The sequence below is a fragment of the Trifolium pratense genome, linkage group LG5 (assembly GCF_020283565.1).
Source record: "Trifolium pratense cultivar HEN17-A07 linkage group LG5, ARS_RC_1.1, whole genome shotgun sequence".
NCBI classification, from domain to species: Eukaryota; Viridiplantae; Streptophyta; class Magnoliopsida; order Fabales; family Fabaceae; genus Trifolium; species Trifolium pratense.
The window spans coordinates 52,295,025-52,316,365 of NC_060063.1; the positions used below are offsets into that span (position 1 = coordinate 52,295,025).

General features: G+C 33.1%; 3 protein-coding genes across 4 annotated transcripts; 1 reads left to right on the plus strand and 2 right to left on the minus strand.

Annotated features, from left to right (window-relative positions):
* The first annotated feature begins 264 nt into the window (after nt 1-264).
* Nucleotides 265-2,116, plus strand: LOC123884776. Its single transcript, XM_045933987.1, has one exon. It carries the CDS (start codon nt 926-928, stop codon nt 1,532-1,534), a length of 609 nt encoding a protein of 202 aa, XP_045789943.1. The 5' UTR covers nt 265-925; the 3' UTR covers nt 1,535-2,116.
* Nucleotides 2,117-4,386: 2,270 nt separating this feature from the next.
* On the minus strand, nt 4,387-9,173 carry LOC123884272 (1-deoxy-D-xylulose 5-phosphate reductoisomerase, chloroplastic). Its single transcript, XM_045933343.1, has 12 exons — nt 8,728-9,173; nt 8,374-8,555; nt 8,119-8,205; nt 7,640-7,765; nt 7,491-7,553; nt 6,635-6,784; nt 6,423-6,490; nt 6,003-6,114; nt 5,809-5,913; nt 5,588-5,709; nt 5,307-5,453; nt 4,387-4,740 (listed from the first exon to the last, which is right to left on the minus strand). The coding sequence occupies exons 1-12, from the start codon at nt 8,816-8,818 to the stop codon at nt 4,569-4,571; spliced, it is 1,425 nt and encodes a 474-aa protein (XP_045789299.1). The 5' UTR covers nt 8,819-9,173; the 3' UTR covers nt 4,387-4,568.
* A 4,109-nt stretch (nt 9,174-13,282) lies between these two features.
* LOC123883856 (peroxisomal membrane protein PEX14) lies at nt 13,283-20,758 on the minus strand. Of its 2 annotated transcripts, XM_045932794.1 has the most exons (12): nt 20,400-20,758; nt 18,242-18,486; nt 18,107-18,146; nt 17,772-17,965; nt 17,223-17,412; nt 16,992-17,081; nt 16,600-16,637; nt 16,423-16,465; nt 16,271-16,338; nt 14,737-14,781; nt 14,435-14,503; nt 13,283-14,063 (listed from the first exon to the last, which is right to left on the minus strand). In XM_045932794.1, exons 1-12 carry the CDS (start codon nt 20,446-20,448, stop codon nt 13,587-13,589), a joined length of 1,548 nt encoding a protein of 515 aa, XP_045788750.1. In that variant the 5' UTR covers nt 20,449-20,758; the 3' UTR covers nt 13,283-13,586. The 2 variants fall into 2 exon arrangements, with proteins under 2 accessions (XP_045788750.1, XP_045788751.1); XM_045932795.1 differs by lacking the exon at nt 14,435-14,503.
* Nucleotides 20,759-21,341: the final 583 nt, after the last annotated feature.

Sequence of the window (21,341 nt, forward strand, 5' to 3'; positions counted from 1 at the left end):
TCTCGATCAAAACATGAGTTTCCCCTAGAACGGATAGTTCGGGAGAACTCAAATTCAATTCTCAGTGAAAACAATTAAGATTTGCTTATATTAAAAAATTTATTACAAATTATAAAAAAATGTAAATTAATTAGAAATACGTTGATAAATAAACAATTAACGGAGTTAAAATTCAAAAATTTTCATGAAAAGAATAAAGAATTTTTTTTGAAGAGTCCTATCCTATATTTTTTTGTTTTGATAATAACACTTCCTATCCTATATTTAAACAAGATGTACTACAAGTACAATTTAGAAACTACTAAATAAATTAATTGATTATTGAGCAAAACACTGTCCATTTGAAGAGAAATTGAAGTAACCCATTTTTTGGGTTATTACGTACGCACACACACTAAACTTTTGAACAACCATTATGAAGCTGTCATTTCATCCCTTTGTATACCTTTGTAGCCATTTCCATTTTATTAGCAGGACTGGTAGATCATTCGTTACAATCTTCCCATATTCCACATAGTACTACTACTAATTACTGTAATTACTACTAAGTGGAGTATTTCACATAATCACATTCATATTGGAAAATTAATTTTTTTTTTTGTTTTCACCACCGGTTTAATCTGGTTCGGTATCAGTTATGACATCAAGTAATTTCAGCCTCTCCCAATTGCAGTTGTGGGGATCGAATCATGGTCCTCTTTATCAAGTTCAGCTACCATTGAACCAACGAAAGATCGGTAAAAAATTAAAATCTTAATACCACACCTCCACCACTTCCACCTCCTCCCTATAAATACCACATCCTAGAATCTTCCTTCACCTTTACTCACTCCCTCTCAATGATGTCACCCTAAACTCTCTTCACTTTCTTCTTCTAAAGAAAAAACGGAACAAAAAGCGATTATCCTATTACTATCAATTATCAATGACGACGCAAACAGAGCCTTCACTCCATCAACAATTTTCATCTCCAAGTTTCAGCAGTTACTCTTCCAACAATTTGTCTCAAATAGCAACCAAAGTCATCCAAAACGACACCGTCGTGAACGATGACTTCGAATTCGACTTCACTTTCCTTTCCACAGAACCTGTTCCCGCCGGCGACATTTTCCACAACGGTCAAATCACACCTACTTATCCACTCTTCGATAAATCTCTCCTCAACGGCGTCGTTTCCGTTTCTCCTGTTCTACCTTCCAACGCCGAAACGGATCCTCGACGACGTCGTTTACCTTTGAAGAAGCTCATGGAAGAGGATGTAGAAGAGTTGTTTGACGGTGTTGCTCCGGATACGTACTGTGTGTGGACTCCACCTTGCAAAAAGAGCAGCTCTACGGGATCGACGTCGAAACGGTGGAAGTTTCGGGATTTGCTACTTCGGAGTCATAGTGATGGGAAGAAGGAGTCTCTTTTGTTTTTTAATCCCGGCGGCAAGCAGAGTTCCGCCGTTAAGGGTGGTGGCGCCGGTGCCGGCGCGGCCAAGGATGGGTATAAATCAAAGAGGAAGTTAGGAATTAGTTGGGTTATTCAGTAATGGGCTTTGTCGGAATTTGCAATTCGGCAGCTACTTTTGCCACCTACCGATTACTTGCGCATCTTATTTTTATTTTTACAAATTCGCGTAGGGCAGATATTATAAAATCAGAAATTTTGAAAAAAAATACAGTAATCAATATATCGGCAGAAGTAACCCTTTGCAATCACTTTGAAGTGCAAATTAACTATAGCAACAAGTTTTTATTTTTGGTGAATATACAAATTATTATCTTTAATTGAATATCGGTGGCTTTCTTATGGTGTAATTAAAGTTGCATTTCATTATTAAAAAAAATTGACAAAATTAGTGTATGAGATTTTTAGACAATGTTTGGGATTTGGATATTTCGTGGGGTTAGTTCAGATTTTGTATATCTTTCTTGGTTAGTGCTAAAGTGTGGTATATTGTATTGTATGTGTGCCTTTTAATTTGGGTTTTCTTTTGTGGCTATGTTTGTTGATAATAAGTTAATGTTTGTTGGTTAGAGGTAATTAAGTTAGAAATGAAATATGGAAGAAATAAGTGAGAATAGGATGACATAACATTGTTGTTGCGCCTGCATGGGTATGGTAAGGGTGACGCACCATATAAGGTGGAAGTGGAACGAAATGTTTTGTATTTTAGTTTAGAAAAAATTGGCGTGGGTCTCACACGGCATAGACTTGGTTAAGACGGTGATGTTTATGTCAAAGATTTAGATTTAGTATTAGTAAAGGGAAAGTGAGCAAGTCTTTGTGGACTGGCGGAGTTGTTGGAGACTTGGAGCATATGCATAGTTTAATTAATTACATCATAAGAAAGATAATGTCTAGTGCTTAAGTTTCATGTTATTTGCCTTCTCTTTAACTTGAACGATTAAGATAATGCCAGCAGCTAAAAGAGTCTGTTGGATGAATAAAGGAGGCATTATACCACCGTCACATTAAATCTCAATGGCAGGCAGACAGTATTGCCCATGGCTCTCTTTGTAAAAATAAGCTGATGGTTGATAGTTGAAAAGTTAGCTTATAGCTGATGGCTGGTAGCTTATAGTTGAAAAGCTAGTAGAATAAAATTAAAGTGTTAGTGGGTAGTTATTATAATTTTTAAAAAATAAATAAATAAAATTAATGAGGGTAAATATGGAATAAAATGAAAAAGTTATAAGTTATAAGCTAATACGCTACTTGAAATAGCATCTCAAAAAACGCTATAAACTAGTTAGAGAAGCTCGTTACCAAACACTTCACATTTTTTTCAAACAAGCTTATAAGCTAGCTTATTGGACTTACCAAACAGTGCCTATGACATACGACTTTTCGGTGTCTTAGGGAGTGAGTGTACTGTATATTATGCAACCTTTTCTTTGACAAAAAATGTTCTTAATTTGTCTTTAAATATTTATAACATACTAGTATTGTATATTTCACTCAAAACATTTTTTTTTGGTAGTGGTCAGTAATGTACTTCAATCTGGTAGCTATCAGAGATATTATTAGAGGAACTGAGGTTTGAATTTTAGATTTTTCACTTCTCTATATTACTATCCGTTCCCATATTATATGTAATATTCCCACCAACTCAAATTTGTTACATGGACATGTTGTAACTCAAGGAAATCTAAATCTAATTCCTTATGCAAATAGTGATTGCTTTTGAAGAAGGACACGGTCTACGTTTCTTGTATTTTGTGGATATTTTTCTTTGCAGTTCCAGTGAAATAGGCTTTTGAAGTTGAACGTCAGACATTGAAATTGGAAGAGACTGGGGGGGGGGGGGGGGGGGGGGTCCAAAACACTTTCTTATGCTATTTAGCTTTTTGAAGTGTTCATGTGTTTCTCTAAGTCAATAATATCCTCTCTTTCATACAAACAAAAACAGTCATGTCTTATCTATAGTAAGGGTTGGTGACTTAATGATAGTGACTCAGTTGCTGGCTAGTGGCGCATACACTTCAATTCTGGTCTCCTCTATGGAGTGAGGCAGTAGTAGTTACATTGAAGGACAAATAATGTATGTATATAATTGGAATTCTAAATCAAATGTATTTGGATCCTCGTGGCCGGCCATTCGTGTTAGGTTACACGGCAAATTCTCGCATCCTAATGTCATTTATTTTTAAAAAACTAGAAATTCAAGCTTGAACTGTCACCGCGAGAACAAACATGCATTCAAAAGATAAATAAGTTGAATTCTCTAAATCTAGATTCTAACAATTTTGCTCAGGATCCAATTCCTATTCAAACTTGCTACAATTTGCTTCGGATTTCAGCCATTTGACCGTGACCATTATCAACTATGGATTTGAAAGAACTAAAACCAGGGAGAAAGTAGCATGGATATAGTGCATTGTCCTTCTTATCTTATCATACTATAGCTATTGAACACAAAGGATTATTCATAATGCAATTATTGAAAGATCACTAATTAATGACAGTGTACTCAACATGGAACTGAAGTAGCCGCGGCATCATAGCCAGAGACGAACTTCAACAAAATGTGCCATTGATGAACTTTAGTTAGGTATGCAAGTGGTGTATCTGCATTCTGTGAGAGGGTGATATGGAAACAGGTGCTTGTGATACAAGTATGTTAATGTTATGATACTCAAATCCGGGAAATGATTTGAGGTGTTTATAGAATAATAGAATATTTAATCCCCATCTATTGTTACACTATCATGTTTATATTATCAACACTATAGTAATAACAGAAATTGAGAATGAAAAATGAAGATTATCCATTCCCTAAATATACCAAGAGTAGGGTATTAAGCATTAATGGCCAAAACTCCTAGGATGCTATTGACGGTTACATGACAGATAAATTATTTTCAATGAAATTGTGACAAAATTATAAGATCAATTGAATTGTATTGTAAGATAAGCATTCCATTAATAATAACCCTTTTCTCTTTCAAATTCTGAGGAATGCATCATGCTACATTGTATACAATTGTTCAATGCCGAAAGAAAATATGGAGAAATATGCTAACACTAGCCAGCTGGTACGAATCAGCCACAACCACCGATTCTTAAATCAGTGATCAGTCTCATGCTAGAACAGGAGTACTGAAGCTCGAAGAGCTTTGCAAACTAGCAGCATATTCGCGTGCCCACAAGTCATAGTGAATAATTTCTTCAAGGGAAGGTGAGGTCAACAATTCATCTTGATGCTTCTGACATGTTAGCTCGACAACCTTGAAAATATCCAAATAGCTAATCCTGGAAATAGAAAAATAGCCAATTGAATAACAATTCAGAGATTTACATCGACACAAAGACACATATGGCAGCCTAAAAGACATGAAGCATGGAGCATGGACACTTTCAAAAAGGAGCAGTGCACTGAACGCGTCAGACAGGATTAGAACATGACACAATTTTGCTTGAAATCTTCTAAGATTGTAAAAGGACTTAAAAGCGCAGGTAAAGATTAATATGGCCGCATAATCAAGGATAAAGGCCATGAAAAATGCTAACAAATATCCACCCCGCCAAACACAAATTACATATACATGAGAGAATCCAACAAGCAATATTTTTTATTATTATTTTTAATAGAAGGATTTTGATGCTTTGTGAAAGCAATACTCCATTAGAGGCAAATGGAATATCTTCAAATTCAAACAAACCTGGAAATGAGTCGGTATTTTGGGTTTTAAAAACTGTATTTTGCATGGATAATTATCTCGAGGTTAAGAAATTTCCATGCAAATATATGAACATTTAGCAACATTCTTAGGGAACACTTGTATGTAATGAGTAAAATCACAAAATAATAATCTTACTTTTCATCAATAAACATTTCTACAGCTTTCTCATTTGCTGCACTAAGAACTCCTGTCATGGTGCCTCCAGAGCGTCCAGCAGCATAGGCAAGATTCATCGATGGATACTTAACGTTGTCAGGAGCTTTAAAAGTAAGTGAACCAAGCCTGCATAATCACATTTCAAACATGGTTTCTGGTAAACAATACATTTTCGAACTCTTAAAACTGTTTCTAGGTGGATCTGTCTATTCTCTTCAGCATGAACTAAGAAAACGAAATTAAGGAAAAAGTAATCGTACTTGCAAAGATCAAGCCGAGGCCAAGTGATTTCAGAACAATAAACTCTGTCAGGCCATGATAATGTATAAAGGATTGGCAAACGCATATCAGGCCACCCCAATTGTGCAAGAACAGATGAATCCTAGAAAGAAAATAATAATTTAGTACTGGATAAATATTTAACAACGTTTAATGATTATTCAAAGGTGGCAGCAAACAAAACATAGTATGAGGTTTAAACCTGTGTTTCAATCATTGAATGTATGATTGATTGTGGATGAATGACAATATCAATATCATCATAATCAGCTCCAAATAAGTAATGTGCTTCAATCACTTCTAGACCCTACAATGAAGTTAAGTAGAACAAATTTACGTTATAGTCAGGAAATTTAAACTACATAATCATACAAATATCATAAGAAAGAAACAAACCTTGTTAAAAAGTGTAGCAGAGTCCACAGTTATCTTTTTCCCCATACTCCAGTTGGGATGTTTTAATGCATCGGCAACTTTAACATCTTTCAGTTTCTCAACAGGCCAGTCCCTATTAATCATGAAGTGAAAGATGCTTATCGTCATGTTGATCATATAGGGTCTAGAAAAAGAACCAAGCAAGGGAAATTCAAGGTTTTCCATGATCAATGGGTCTCTATCATGATATGACAAATTCGAAGCAAACAAAATTCAGACATACGTAAGAAAGTTTAGAGAAAATTCAGACATACAGAAGAAAGTTTAGAGTTCCTGGTTCCCTCATTTCATAAAAGATAAATGTGTCTACACATAAAAAGAAAAAAGTGTTCATGCGAGCCGAAACAGCAAAAGCACAGCCATTCAGGTTTGTTTACATACCTAAAAGAACCTCCAGATGCAGTTAGAATAACTCTCCTAAGTGCACCCTCTGGCAATCCCTGGATACACTGAAGTGAAGAATATTTTAAGTTTTTGCATAATAAGTGAGTACATGATAAAATAATTTCTTGAGTTTACTAAAAAAGATGTAGAGAGGCCGTAGAATAATATGGGAAATAAATAAACAGTTTATTACTTTTGTACTTTTGTACCTGAAAAATGGCAGAATGTTCGGAATCAGCAGGAAGTATTTTCACGTTATGCTTCCGAGCAAGAGGAAGGACAAAAGGACCTCCAGCAATCAGTGTCTCTTTATTGGCCAAAGCTATGTCTTTTCCAGCTTCTATGGCCGCAACTGTTGGCTAATATAACAATGAGAGGAATTTCAGTAATCTAATATATAATGTGTGATAATGGTAATACCATCTTGGCTGTGTCTTTTATCGCTGATTTTAAATAAATAATAAAAAAACCAATCCTTGAATACCAGTCATAATAGTACACAAACTGAAAGATGAAATCATGAAAATTGCATCCATGATCCCCAAAATTAGCCGTCAAATTAGTCCTCGAACATGTATTTCACCGATTGAATTAGTCCCAATGGTTCGTAATGTATGGACTAACTAAACTGAAAAGGGCACATTCAGGAATTTTGGGTGTAATTTCATCATTCGATGACCAATATAGTATACCTTTCAACTATTAATTTGATTATTAACAAATGTAGATTTACTTGGGGATCATCCTACTTTCAAACAATCAATGCTCTAATATAAAAATAACATCAATAAGAACGCCTCACAATTTTACACGTAGTAAGATAAGACTTGGTTGTTATCGTTGATATTTCGCTATAAACTAATGATATTCTTCTACTTGTTTTATTTTATCTCCCTTCCCTTGTCCAAATAATATTTGTTTTACAAGCAAAGTTCAATTTGTCGGATGTGATTAATGAAGTTAATTTTCAAAAGCGTATAGATGCATGCACACGGAAGAATATTTTCGTAGCATAGCAAAGAGAACAGTTGCAAAAAAGAGCCGAAAGAAGGGAAAAGTGGTTACCTTTAGTCCTGCACAGCCGACTATTCCCGTGACTACAGTGACTGCATCTGGGTGACGTGCAACCTGAGAATATACAAGCAATTGCGTATGAAAAACAATATTGGTATTCTAAACCAAACTGCATCGTATGAACAAAAACAGATGTCCACCTCAATGATTCCTTGCTCTCCAGGAATGATCTCCGGTTTTTGTTCAACGTCTTTCAAAGCCTCTTGAAGTTCAGCAATTAGAGACTCGTTTCTAACAGCAACAAGTTGTGGCTTAAATCTTTTAACCTGTGCAACATAAATACCAAGAGATTAATATTTTTTTCCCATAGTTAGTATATCGAAAATATGAGATACATTGACTTAACCTTAAACCATACTAATTAGTTTTTCTGAACCATAAACCATACTACTAATTAATTGACTGAACTGTAAACCATACTAATTAATTTAGATCTAAAACTTGTTTAGTCTTTTAAGATTTCTTAACCAGAAATTTTAAGAGAATTTTTTTTTATGAAACCTATCATAAATGCTTAAGAACAAACCCGAATTTTTTGAAAACTGAAGATGATTTTGATTGCAACTAATGAAACAAACCAATCCAAAATTTCAATACATGGTTGAAATGAAGTAGTTACCTGATCTACAAGAAGAGTAATGTTTGAACCAGCTGCAAGTGCGACAACTCTAAATTTTTCTGGATTCTCCGCGACAATATCTAGTGTCTACAAATGCATACAAGGGAAAAATGATCCACTACATCAAATAATAAGAGACAACAGAAAATCAAGCAATCCAGGCTTAAACAATCAACACCTTTCTAGCACACCAAAAAAATTTCATAAATCAATTTCAAATGATTCATTCCTAAGAAATGAAGCAGATAGCAGTACCTGAGTTCCAATTGAACCAGTACAACCCACAATGGAAATGGGTTTTGGGCCTTCCCAAGTCTTTTTAGCTAGTTCTGGGATTGCTCTTCCTGGCCAAGCTGGTGGTGGTCCTGATCCTGATGATGACTGCACTGAACAATAAACTCTTCTTCCATTCTCTTTTCTTTTCAAAGCAAGACCACCTGAGAATCAACCAAATCAAATTATTTTATTATGACAGTAAAACACAACAACAACATAATCAATAAATAAATTAAAAATATAATTTTTTTTCATTTTCTTCATAAAACAAACATCATAGTATAGTACATAAGACAGTAGATCACAGAACATGAAAATGGGAGGAAAAAGAACCTGAGAATTTAGGTGTGAGGCGATTAGACTTGAGAGGGTCAGTGAAAAATACAGACTTGAGTTCAGCTGGAGAAGACAGATTGAGAGCCATGACAATTCACAACAAGATTAATGTTGTTGTAGCTAAGTTGAAACACCTTGAACAAGAAAACAAACCCACAAAGATTATGGTCTCTTATGTAACAAGAACAAGAATGGTTTTTGGGTAATAGTTAGTTTAATAGGCTCGACAAGAATGCAGTGGATGTGGTTTCAGACAGCATCTTTGGGGGATTCATATATTATTATTGCTAATAACAATTAATTAATTAATATATATTATCTGAAAGAAAGGAAAGGGAAATAAATAAGTATATCGAAATAGTAGAAAGAATGAATGAAGACGAAATAGAGATGGAGACGAGTGTTCAACTTGTGGAATCATCGTTGGTTCACCTTTACTATATTCTCTTTTTTAGTTCATACTTTATCAAACTAAATAGTATAGTTTATTTTACTTTTTTTATTGCTAGTTTAGTCTGGTTTAGAGATCCGTTGTGGCATTAAGTGGTTTTAGTCTTTCTCTCGATCATATTTATGATGATCAAGTCATCGTTCTTGCTACAAAGTTCAGCATCAATCACCACAGAATCAAACACTACGTGATATTATGAATTGAAAATGATTAATAAGTTCCGCGAGTTTAACTCAGTTGACAGAGACATTGCATTATATATATGCAGGCGAATCTCTGTCATCCCACTTATTTATCTTAAGGGTGAAATTTCTATTACTAAACTACTTGACAAACAAAAATGATTAATAAAAGCTTTGGAATTTCAAAACATCTACCATATATGTTATAATGATAGTATTGTCTATTATATTCTTTGACCAAAATAATTGTTGACCTAATTTACTCTTGATATTCTTCTTAGCTCTTCATCATTTTTCGCCGATTTATTGCTTAGTTTTTTCCGTTGACTTTAGAATATATTTATTTCAAAAAAAATAAAATGAAACCTAAGCCTAATGAGTATGGTAGAAAAGATTTAAAAAGTGATTTTCAAAATAAACTTTTACACAAATAAACTTTTTTATTTTTGTCAAACAAATAAACTTTTACTTCACATAAATTTTTTAAAATTAATATGACAATCACTATTATTTACTCATAAACAAAATAAAACCACTTTAAAGTTAAACTTATTAATATTATATAAAAATTAGGGACTGGATATCAGAAATTGTATGGCTTAACTGATTTGAATTAAAAGTTAAATAAATTGAAGGTTCTCTAAATTTAAACTCAAACAAAGAAAATAAATACTAACATAACAAATGATTACTATGTAAGTAACCCACATGGTTATTATTTACACATGGAATATTTATGTTATTTATGTCATTATTATTATTATAAAAATACAAAAAGTGACACAGTATCTTACATGCATAAAAAATGTTTATGTTGAATAAAATGTTTTCTCTTTAGGCCTCCATGGTTCTTTTCCCTTCCTGTATTTTACATTTTTGCACTTCAATAAAAACTTCGGTTGGTACGAACCGAATTTTTTGAAAGTTAACCGAATTTTTCCTGAATTTGAACTAGAAAAAACTTCGGTTTCTGCGAACCGAAGTTTTTAACAAGGGAAAAATTGGAATATTTGGGGTATAAAAAATACATGGGAGGCCTAGAGAGAAAACATCTTCGAATAATATTATGTTCAATATTTATGTTCAAATTCAAAGAGTTAAGACATACGGCTAGTCCAACCTTTGTTGTTTTTTTGACAAATGATAATCCAACATGTTAAATCTAGAATCAGTCATGTGACTGATCTGAATCTGAATTTATATTATAAATAGTTTTTTTGGACTGGATATTATATAATAGTTAATAATTATTTTTAAAGGAATATAGTTAATATATTTTAGTTCTGAATTAATTTTCGTTATGGTTAATAAATTTTCGGTTGGAACTTATGATGGTCTAATATATTTTTATGCTTGAATATTTTTTTTATACTCTGTTAAATAATTTAAATATTAAATTTTTTCTTGAGTAAGCATTTTTATTCTTGAATAAAATTGTTTAATGCTTGGTTGGACGCCATAACTTGAATTTAATTTTCTATCTCTCCACTTTGTGTATGTGAATTTGTAGTAGCATGTCATTTTTGTCTATCTATTAATAAAAATTGTTTAATACTCGAGTGTTTTATTCTTATAATTTATTTGTTTGACAAGTATCTAAAGAGTATTCTCTAATTCAGTCAAAAAAGAATAAAGGATACTCGTTATTCCCTTAGCTTTTAATCTTTGTTCTTTAAGGTATTAAGGTATAATACAAAATAATAAAGTTAGATAAATTTAGAGTTTAGAATCTTTCATCCTTAATTTCATTTATTAAAATTAAAATTCATTAAAAAAAAAATTACATCTGTTTTTATCTAAGATTGTTTTTTTTTTATAAGCAAATATTGAATTATAAGGAGTACAAGGGGTACCCAACCCTTACAATTCTTAAATCAACCATTACATGCTAATAATGCAATTTAAAGGATCCTTACACCAATCTGAAAAAACACAAGAAGACTTACTAGCTATTTTACCTATAAATCAAAACCATGAAATATAAATAATTTTGTCTTCTAAGGCTTTCCAATTAATAGCTTCTCCTCTAAAAACCACATTGTTACGCGCACGCCATATACACTAAGTGGTGGCCAACCAAATAACATGACGAGTTTTTTCATATTTCTTATTTTTCAATAAAGCTCCAAAAGAGGAAAAATGTTTCCACCCGTCATCAAAAGAGATGAAATCCACATTCATCCATTTAAAAATCCGCTTCCACAACTTTTGAGAAACCGAAGATTGTAATATTGTTGTTGTCATGTCTAATTTTAGTATTGAGTATATAAACGTCTAATTAGTATTTGTTGTATTCATGGTTGTCTTGTTTAGTTTTTTGGAGTAAAAGTTGGAATTGGTTTAAGGCTTTATATCGACTCACAATCTTGTTCAAGTAGTGTTTGTTGTGTTCACGATTGCCTCGTTTATATGCAGATGTTTACTCTCCCTACCCCGTCAATCTTTTATCCCTTGAATTTCCAATTTTGCCTTTGAAAAAAATTCGGTTTGTAGAAACCGAAGTTTTTTTTTGCCTTGAAAACAAATTTCGATTTCTAAAAACCGAAATTTACTCTGAATTTGCACTAGTAAAAATTCGGTTTCTGCGAACTGAATTTTTCTGCAAGGGCAAAATCAAAATATTGGGGTATAAAAGATTCACGGGAGAGGGGGAGAGAAAACATCTTATATGCAAATGCGTGAGAATGGTGCATATAATATGATGTCCTCATGGAGCTCAAATATTTGATGTTTAAACTCAATTTGAATCATTTTGTTAAATTTCAGCTTAAATCAAGATTTATGTGTTAAGATAAGTTTGGTAAGTACTTGATTATAAGCTAAAATCAAAATAAATAATCCGTATACATATTTGATATAATTATGCATTTTTCTTACTTTGTGAACAAGTTTTTTCGCTGTACCATATTATTAGTATGAAGTTTGCTATTTAACCGTGATTAATTTATGTTAGAAAATTCGTAGGATACATGGTTTTCCCTTCCATTACGCAAGAATAAAATATCAAACTCAAATTTATGGCCACTTATTTAAGGTCATATGTCGCTTATTTCTTGATTATAACCAATTTATTGTTAGTGTATCAAACACATTTTTTAAGTGACACTCAATATAGGTGTAAAAAAAAAAGTAACACTCAATATAAAATGGTGGTATTATGATATTTAAATAACTTTTTTTTTGACAGAGATATTTAAATAACTTTATTAATTATTACATATTGAGCATTTTCTAATAAAAACAAAAAGTAATAAATATGTTAATAAGATGCTTGATGTTCCCGATTTGGCGTTAGGCGCATGCAAAATTTTGCTAATACGGTTATAAGATGCCATTTATTTTTTATAATTCTTTTTGTTTTTCTTATTTGTGATTGTGATATAGTATATGCCTATGTTTTTGAATATCACACCATATACTATACTACTAGTGGAGATAGATATGACTGATTCTCAGGTAAAAAAAGAAAGATATATACTATTTGATTCCTTTGATTTCTTTTTTTAAGTATGTTTTTCCAATAAAATAAACCATGAAACGCAATTCAATGGAATAGTTTTAGGTACAAGGTAAAATGGATTTACACTAAGTATTTATTTTTGTAGCTTTCAAATTTTAAGGACTAGTCATAAAATAAATAACAGTAAGTGTTTTTCTGTTTCTAAATTAAACCAGACAATCATGAAACACCCAGGAATAGTTTTATGCGTGCCATCACCAAGTTAGGTACATGATGAATTCACCTACCAAAATTGCAGAGTAGTGTAAATTTTGAAAAATACAAAAACCAGTATAAAACTTCAGTCATATACATCATTTTATCGAGTATACTTCAAACTTAGACGTCCAATTTAGTGTTTGTTCTCATTTCAGGTCATGGATTTAACAAAGGTAAGAAATTCCCTAACTTATTTCCTGATTTTGATGTGCATAACATATTCTAAAGATTTTTGAAATATAAGAGTACATGATAATATCATCACATTCCATACCGGTATTTTGCAGATGCTACTGATAACTGTAAAAATATAGCATATCATGAAACCTATAATAGTGTTTTACTTTTAGTACCATATTCTTTCATGAAAAAGACACCACCCGCATTTGCATCTTGTATCGATGTTCAGTTTATGAAACAAAGATTGTGTCCAGTTTATCCAGAATTTGGGACTACTTCTAAAGCTCTATTTCCATCTTCATGTTTTTTATGATAGAATTTACCTTCATTGCTCTTCAGATTTGGTTTCACTGTCTTCTTGTACGACTTGTATCTCACTAGAGCTGACGTTGGTTCCCTCTACAGCACCTTCAGATTCCGATGGTATTGGGATCTCGTGTGCCCCATTAGAGATATCTGAAGATTGAGCTACTGACTGATTATCTGACACCTGTTCCTTTTGGACAGCCTGTTTTGGGCGCCTGATTGCTTCTGCAGCCCCAGCCATAGCTATTGGTGGAGGTTGAGGAGGAACCCACACACGTTGTAGCGGCTGCTGAGTGGATGCAGCACCATTAGGTGCTACATTATACTCAACTTCATCAATCTCCCTGATTCTGACATTCTTCTTCTGCCACCAGGGCAATGGATCATCCCCATTTGATTGAGTGGTATCGTGGACCTTGACGTACGATTCTTCACCATTTACTTGAGGATGAAACACTTGGCTAGACGTGTTTTGAACCTGCCCAATCTCCCAAGGCTGCCCAAGAGAAGTTGAAATACACAATCAGATTCATGTGAAATAATACCACTCATGCATTGAGAAAAGAAAATTTATGCACAAATTACTGTTTCAATAGATGTGTGTGCTAATACGTGTTAAAATAAAAACTAGAATTTAACTAGCTGCATAATTATATTTTTTTAAATGATCATCAGCAATCAGAACCGTAAATTTCTAGTAACCGTTGTACAAGTTATATTGACAAAAAATCCTCAAAGATGAACCAAAATAACGTTTGTTTTTTTGATTAAAAAACCAAAATAAAGTTTTGAAATCGTATTTATCTTAGTTATAAATAAAAACTACATAAACCTAAACTACTTAGGAAAGGCAAAGAACTAATAAACCTTGGATCTAGGCAATATGCGGGGATCTGACGGCTGTTGACTAGGGTTGGGGGGTAAATCATTGATCTCCTGCATTAAAACCCAGTGTTTTATAAAGTAACATGCCACATAAAATTGGTAAACCCAAAAGAGAAGAGTAATTTTATTTGCAAACCATAATCTTTTACTTCACAGTGACACCTTTCCTCACATATCAAACTTTCATTACTTTTTTTCCAATGAATTTTATACTAATTAATGGTGCATAAATGAGGTTTATGGTTTTAACATGCAATTAAGTTTATCCAGATTAAAATGTTTACTCTGATATTAGAAGGCTTCTCCCCTCTTTGGACCATGGCCATTATCTGCAAAAAATTATTGTAAAAGTCAAACAAAATACTAATGAGCATCACGCAAGAGATGAATAACACTGTCCATTCCATCAAATATGAAGAAAATATACATTCATTAATTACTTCAGAATTCATTATTGGTGTGTATGTGTATTGGAGACTAGTACTATTAGTTTAAAGGTAGACCGGTGTAGTTACAGAATTCTCAGGAAAATGCATGAAAAAAAACTAAAGATAAAGACGGGGATTGATGAATTGTGATGATGAACAGAGAATCCCCCGCCCATCCAAAACCTCTCAAATTCAATTATTGCCTAACTCTTCTCACGCCCTCTCTTCCCCTTCACATTTAGTCCACTTTCTAAGGGATGATACCAAAATCATAACACCGGCTATCCCGACCGTTAGAAACTTCACTTTAATTTTTTTTTTTTATCTGCAGTAAGGGTAGTGACAGTCTCTCTATGACCTTCAACTTTATTACTATTTACTCCTTTAACGCATATGCAGCCTATCTTTCTCCCTCCTAAAAAATCTTGGGTCAGGGACACATATCAGTTTGCTGCTTGATAGGAAAAGCAAAAAAAATGCCTTCTCTAATTCAGACCACAGGGTAGAATGGATTCAATTATTCAGCAAAATTTATTATATGCCCACCATAATCAATGTTTGATCCATGTCCAGAATAATATTTAAATATGAATAGATAATGTGGTCTTGTTTGATCAATATAATCAACTCCACCTAGTGGAAAAAGGCTGTGATTGTTGTTGTCCCTGTACCACTTGAATCAGTGTATAGATGGGAAAATCAGATCCCATACACCCAAACAGGGATTGGGTAAGCTGGCTGAGAGTTTATCGACAACAAAGGAAATACTATTTTTGAGGCTTCACTCAAAACTTGTGTTGCAGGGAGAAGCAGACCCTTAGATTGTTCGATTGCAATCTAAACAGAATAGCTAATCTCAATCATGTTTGTAAATATAATATCCTTGAAAAGGATTTGGTTAATTGTTTCAAGAAATAAAATTAGATATAGAAAAGAGAAATTATTTTTTAATTAAAATAGCCAAAATGGAGAATGTCATTGGAAGCAAATACTCTTAAATCCTTCAATCAGATAACAGGTGAAGCAAATAAAGTAAATTGGGCATCAATTATGCAACTGATACTCAAGATTGCAATAAACAGCGCCAACAAAAAAAACCAGCACAATAAACTTAAGTTGCTTTTTCATATAGTTAAAAATCCCAATTATGCCCACCCTGACTTGGGTATTATAATAACCACAACTAAGAAATACAATAGCCATCAGAGAAAGTTATAATCCTCAGTCATACCCCAAAGTAATTAATGCCTAAATGTTATTTTTTGATTATATTAGAAGTGATCTACAAGACATGAAGACATTGCTGAAATGGCAAGCATTTAAATATGACCCAGAAGTAAAAGGCAAGGGGTGAAAAACAAGTAACTATACATGCAATATAAAATACTACCTCCATATATGACTTTGGATGAGGAGGACCTGATGGTTCAACAGATGCAGGTGGGGATAACGATCTCACTGCATACAAACATTTTAATTATAGGAAACATAATTAAGAGAATAAGACTAACTTAGTAAAGATCTAATAATCACTATTACAACCTGAACGCATGTCATAGTCCGCCTTGCCATTCGCAACCAGTCGCTGCAAACATTTGAAATAAAATATGGCTATCAAAAGTTAAAACATAAGACAACTCAAATCAGAATCAGAAAGGTGAGCAAAGAATTTCATAAACGATGATGAGAAGGTCCCCTTTAAATTCATTTATATCTGACCTTCGAACTTGTTTGACTGACTCGGAGATCTTCTTGCCCTGAGACAGAGATATTATAAGAACGTATATTTGTGTTCCATAATTTGGCAGAAACATGTATTCAACAAGAAATTAAAAATTCTAAGTAACGGGTAAAAATCTCCAGCATAAGTACACAACAATTTCTGAAATTATACAACCACAAAATTTGCCCAAAGCTTTTGGTCACCATGAACCACCTTGTGCACTCTTAAGGGGTTATAAATAATAAGTTCCCCAATTATACAACCACATGCTTCCTAACAAATATAAAAGCTCTATTGGAAAGTCATAAATGAAAACCTGAATACAATATTCAAAGCATTGGAAAGTTCTCATGTCAGCCAATTATATTAATTGAGAAAACCCAATTACCTTCCAATCTTCTTATTGCACTTGTCATTAACTTCATTTCTTGTATTTGCTTATCTAAAAGACTGACAACTTCCACAAAGTATTTCCTCTCTGCAAAGTATAAATCAGATGTTGCAATAAGCCAATAATTACAGTAATTTCTCAGAATAAATGATGTCTTGCAAGAGTTGGGCTATCAAAACAAAATGAAGATATTATATACCATGCAAATTAAATTTCCATTAAACCCACCTTCACCCTTTGAAGCCAGCATTTCTTGGCTTGCTTTTGCCACATCTGCAGCTGCAGCTGCTGCTGATTTTGCAGCTTGAGCAGTCTCTTCAGCCAAAGTTGGTTTGTTAATAGTTTTCTTTAGTTGTTCATCATCTTCGTCTAAGACAACCTTTCGTATCCAAGACTTTAACCGAGGAAGAAGGGAATTCTAAAACATGGAGCATGCTTAAAGTTCAGATTCAGGAGGATAAAAAAATGGAGAATAGATCCTCTCAATTGTAAAAAACAATTGAGAGAATAATGTGAAATTTAGACCATTTAAATTGTAAAAAGAGGATAGGATTGGAATTTGAAAAAAAAAGGAGAAGTTGGTTAAGGGTTGAGATGTAAAAATGAGAGAAAAAAAATGGAGAGGATCCATTCTCATAAAAAAGTGATAAAACTTGCAGGGGCAGCAAAATATCAAGTACAAGAAAGGATTAAAATGTCAATAACAAACTAAAAATGGCACTCAACCATTAAGATACTGATTTAGATGGCATCATGCGTAACGGTTGGTGCTAATACCTTAATTATTATAACTGTTCCAGCACCTGAAGCAGTCAGGACTCCAACTAGAATAAGGGCATGTGACCAGTGAAATCTGGATCGTGATAAGATTCCTGGTGCAGTATTAACACCAGTAGAAGCAGGTAAACCTGGCTGCAAAGTTTGCTGTTGGGGTTGTTGCTGAATATTTGATGATGATTTTAATTGCCCATCTGTTAGCATTATAACAGCCACGTTTAAAATATAACTGAAGCAAGAACCCATAAGTTTTAATGAAACAAATCCAATAAAGATTTCAAGAGCAGTTTGGCTCAACCAAACCCAAATGAAAAGAACAATATTAAAAGTTTCACCTTGATTTACACCACCTGTCTGTACAGTTGGAGCTGAATCCTGTGATATTTAATCAAGGTAAGGATTACAAAATATTAACAAACAGGAAAATCGCTGAAAGATAATTATTTTACTATAAAAAATCCCTGGCTTACAGGCACACGCCGAAAGGCTTCATCAATCTCCTCCTTCGTAAGGCCCTTCTTCTCCAAAAATGACCGCCTGTACATAACGGGTGAACCTTTAACTTTTGGGTGTGATAGAAATTTCACAGCATTCTGAACTTGATCTTCCCGTGGTGGTTCAGAGTTGACAAAGACTGATGTAGTTGAACTGGGTTTAACAGACTCATCTCCGGCATTTTGCTGATCCACGTTGGTTGGTTGGATAATTTCAGCACCTAAATCTCAAAAAAGAGAATCGGCAAATCAATTTTATCATATCCAAAACAATATAACTTGCAACTTATCTGAAACATTCTGCTAGCAAATCCCATCAATCAATCAAGGAAACATTCAACAACAGAACAGTAAAATGATGACAGCCACAGAATCTTCGGTGTAAAAAAGAAAAATAAAGAATCTGTTCAGAAATATAATTCACCATTACATGTTGTTAAGTTAGTCTATACCAGCAGTTGACCCCAGTAAAAGGTTTAGCCTTGTCATGATATCTTTTAAGTTTCTAACTAAAGATAAAGTTGTTGAAGTTTGGCATTAAAATTAATCAGAGTCTCATTCGTAAAATATATCTTCGCATGTATCTTCTTGTCTATTTTAAACTTTTTTTGAAGAGCCATCCTCTTGATCTTGTGGTTTTCTCTTTCCCATATAATCCTTGCATAGGTTAAAAACGTCGCAATCAAAATCTTTCATAAGTGATAAAAAAAAATTGTAGCCTTCCTTGTTAGAACAACATGAAGTATATATAAATCCCTCGTAGACACCTAATACTTTCGTCTCATTGCAAGTTTTCTTATGTGGGCTTATATATGTCCACCTTAGATTTATAAAGGGCTGGTGAAAATAAAGCATGTGTAAATATCATTACCATATTATACTAACACATTTATCAGCCACAATTAAAACATGGTAAATATAATTATTAGTCTAAATTTGCTGATTTTCAGTGTGGTTATCATTAGTAGAATCCGACTTTTACATATAAATTCCAATGAATGGGAGAATATTTGAACAGAGCAACTGTACATTATATAAAATCGGAATATAGAATATCATGTATCAATAATCTGCGACCTTAAATAATGGGATTATGGGAGATCAATTCAAAGGAGGTGCATTGAAGTTATCCATTGTACAGTAAACGAAACAATATAATGGATAGAGAACATGTACATTTCCGATTAAACAGAGGACAAAAGATGGAAATAATATCAAAGAAACCATCTAATCAATTTTATTTAATGAAGATCAATAGTGTTGAATAAGCAAAAAGAATCAAGGCAGCATCAAAATTATGCAAGTTGTGGAAAAATTAAGAAAATCAGATTACAAGTCACAATCACAATCACAGTATTCTACATTTCCCAAAAACAGATTGCTGGATTACCATGTTGCATGATCCTTCCAAAATACTATAAAAAAGTTAGGAAAGATTCCGAGAGTGAACATGTTCTCCCTAATACTGTAAATTGTTGGAAATTATATCTATATACACGTAGGATAATTACACTTGAATGAAAGGCAAACGGGCAACAAGCTGCGCCGCTAATCCTTAAATGATCGCAAAATTGTTGGAAATTGCAACCAAATTGTGGAGACCAATTTTAATTAAACAAAAAAAATGAAATACTATTTTGTTTGGATTCCATTTTTTTTTTAATGATCGCAAAACACAGTTTAAGGGAAACTCCAATAATCGGAGAAACCGATAAACAATATACTCGTAAGATTGTCACGGTGCTGATGGTCAATCACCAGAAAATGGAGTAGCTTCAACTATCATAGTAAGGATTTTTAGCTTGCTGTTATTTTGGTGAATGAGAATTAAACATTTTATCTTAGTAACAAAAATGTAAGTGCAGCTCTGAGATGACTGTGTACAAGAATTTCAATTAGGGAAAATATCAAACAAAATTTAAGCTCCAAAAAATGAATAAGTGTGGGAAATTATCTATCAATTAATCGAGTAATGAATAAGCGGCGATACAAATCATGCAAACAAATTGGTAGAAAAAGTGTAATTGAAAAGTGAAAAGTAGAATCCGTAACAGATACTTTGATTTAACTAGAGATTCAATTAGGGATTGTACAAAATACAACGATCGATAATAAGAGAGATAGAAATGGAAACCTTGGTTTTCGTCGGCGGGAGGCGGTGGTGGTGGTGATTGCGTTGCCATGTGCAGCAGAAGCTACTGGGATGAGATTGGAGTGAAGTGTGTGATTTTGGTGAACAAAACACCAAAAAAATGAGAGATAAAGAGAGAGAGAATTTGGGTTTTATTTGCACTTCCCCTTCTCCTCCAAGTATATCATCATCATCATCATTTTGTTGTTTTGTTTGTTCTACTTGGGCTTCCTTCCAAATACGCCAAACAAATAATTAATACTTTCCGCCGGAATATAGATTAAATACATCAATTTTTTATAAATCATGTGTTATGTTTCTCTATGGGTCAGTTTGATCTGCAAAATATAAATACCGGACACAACAGCACAAGACAAATGTTTAAGGTATTTGAACAAACTTTGTGTTGTAGGATGTTTGGTAGACAAAAGGTTATTTTGGTATTTTAGGCAAAGGACAAAAAGTTGTCACGTGGTTCAGTGGGGACAAGAATTTCAAGTTTTGTCCTCTCCCTTGGCCCCCAGTTTGTCCAGTACCAGGAACAGTTTTAAAATCAAACACAGTACAACAGAAGTTGTCTTGTCCAGTCCCTTATTTTTTAGCAGATCAAACACACCCTATATATCAATTTTTTCATAACAATTATAATAATCTCTTTTGAAGGCTTATGTCAACTTAAATTAAAAAAAATAAATCACACTAATCATTTAAAAGTCATACAATTCAAGAGATTTAGATAAAATGATTCACGTCTTTTTTAGTTTAATCAAAATTTTGGATTTGGTCTCATATGGCTCGAGAGATTAGTCTATATATATAATTAATTGTGATGATTCGTTAAATTATTTTACACCTTAGTCTTTTTTTTTGGTACAAATGCTAAAGAAAGAAACAAAAACAAGAACCGAGCAAAAAGGAAAAAAAGAAAACTAGTGACGATTAAAA

What these genes read in the sequence shown, in the direction of transcription:
- LOC123884776 (XM_045933987.1), top strand. Translation starts at nt 926, where the DNA reads ATGACGACGCAAACAGAGCCTTCACTCCATCAACAATTTTCATCTCCA.
- LOC123884272 (XM_045933343.1), bottom strand. Translation starts at nt 8,818, where the DNA reads ATGGCTCTCAATCTGTCTTCTCCAGCTGAACTCAAGTCTGTATTTTTC. An exon ending in CTGGTTCAATTGGAACTCAG is followed by an intron (nt 8,206 to 8,373) that starts GTACTGCTATCT and finishes ATGCATTTGTAG; the next exon opens with ACACTAGATATTGTCGCGGA. An exon ending in TCGGCTGTGCAGGACTAAAG is followed by an intron (nt 6,785 to 7,490) that starts GTAACCACTTTT and finishes TTGTTATATTAG; the next exon opens with CCAACAGTTGCGGCCATAGA.
- LOC123883856 (XM_045932794.1), bottom strand. Translation starts at nt 20,448, where the DNA reads ATGGCAACGCAATCACCACCACCACCGCCTCCCGCCGACGAAAACCAA. An exon ending in GCTGGCTTCAAAGGGTGAAG is followed by an intron (nt 17,082 to 17,222) that starts GTGGGTTTAATG and finishes TATACTTTGCAG; the next exon opens with AGAGGAAATACTTTGTGGAA. An exon ending in GCATATTGCCTAGATCCAAG is followed by an intron (nt 14,064 to 14,434) that starts GTTTATTAGTTC and finishes TCTCTTGGGCAG; the next exon opens with CCTTGGGAGATTGGGCAGGT.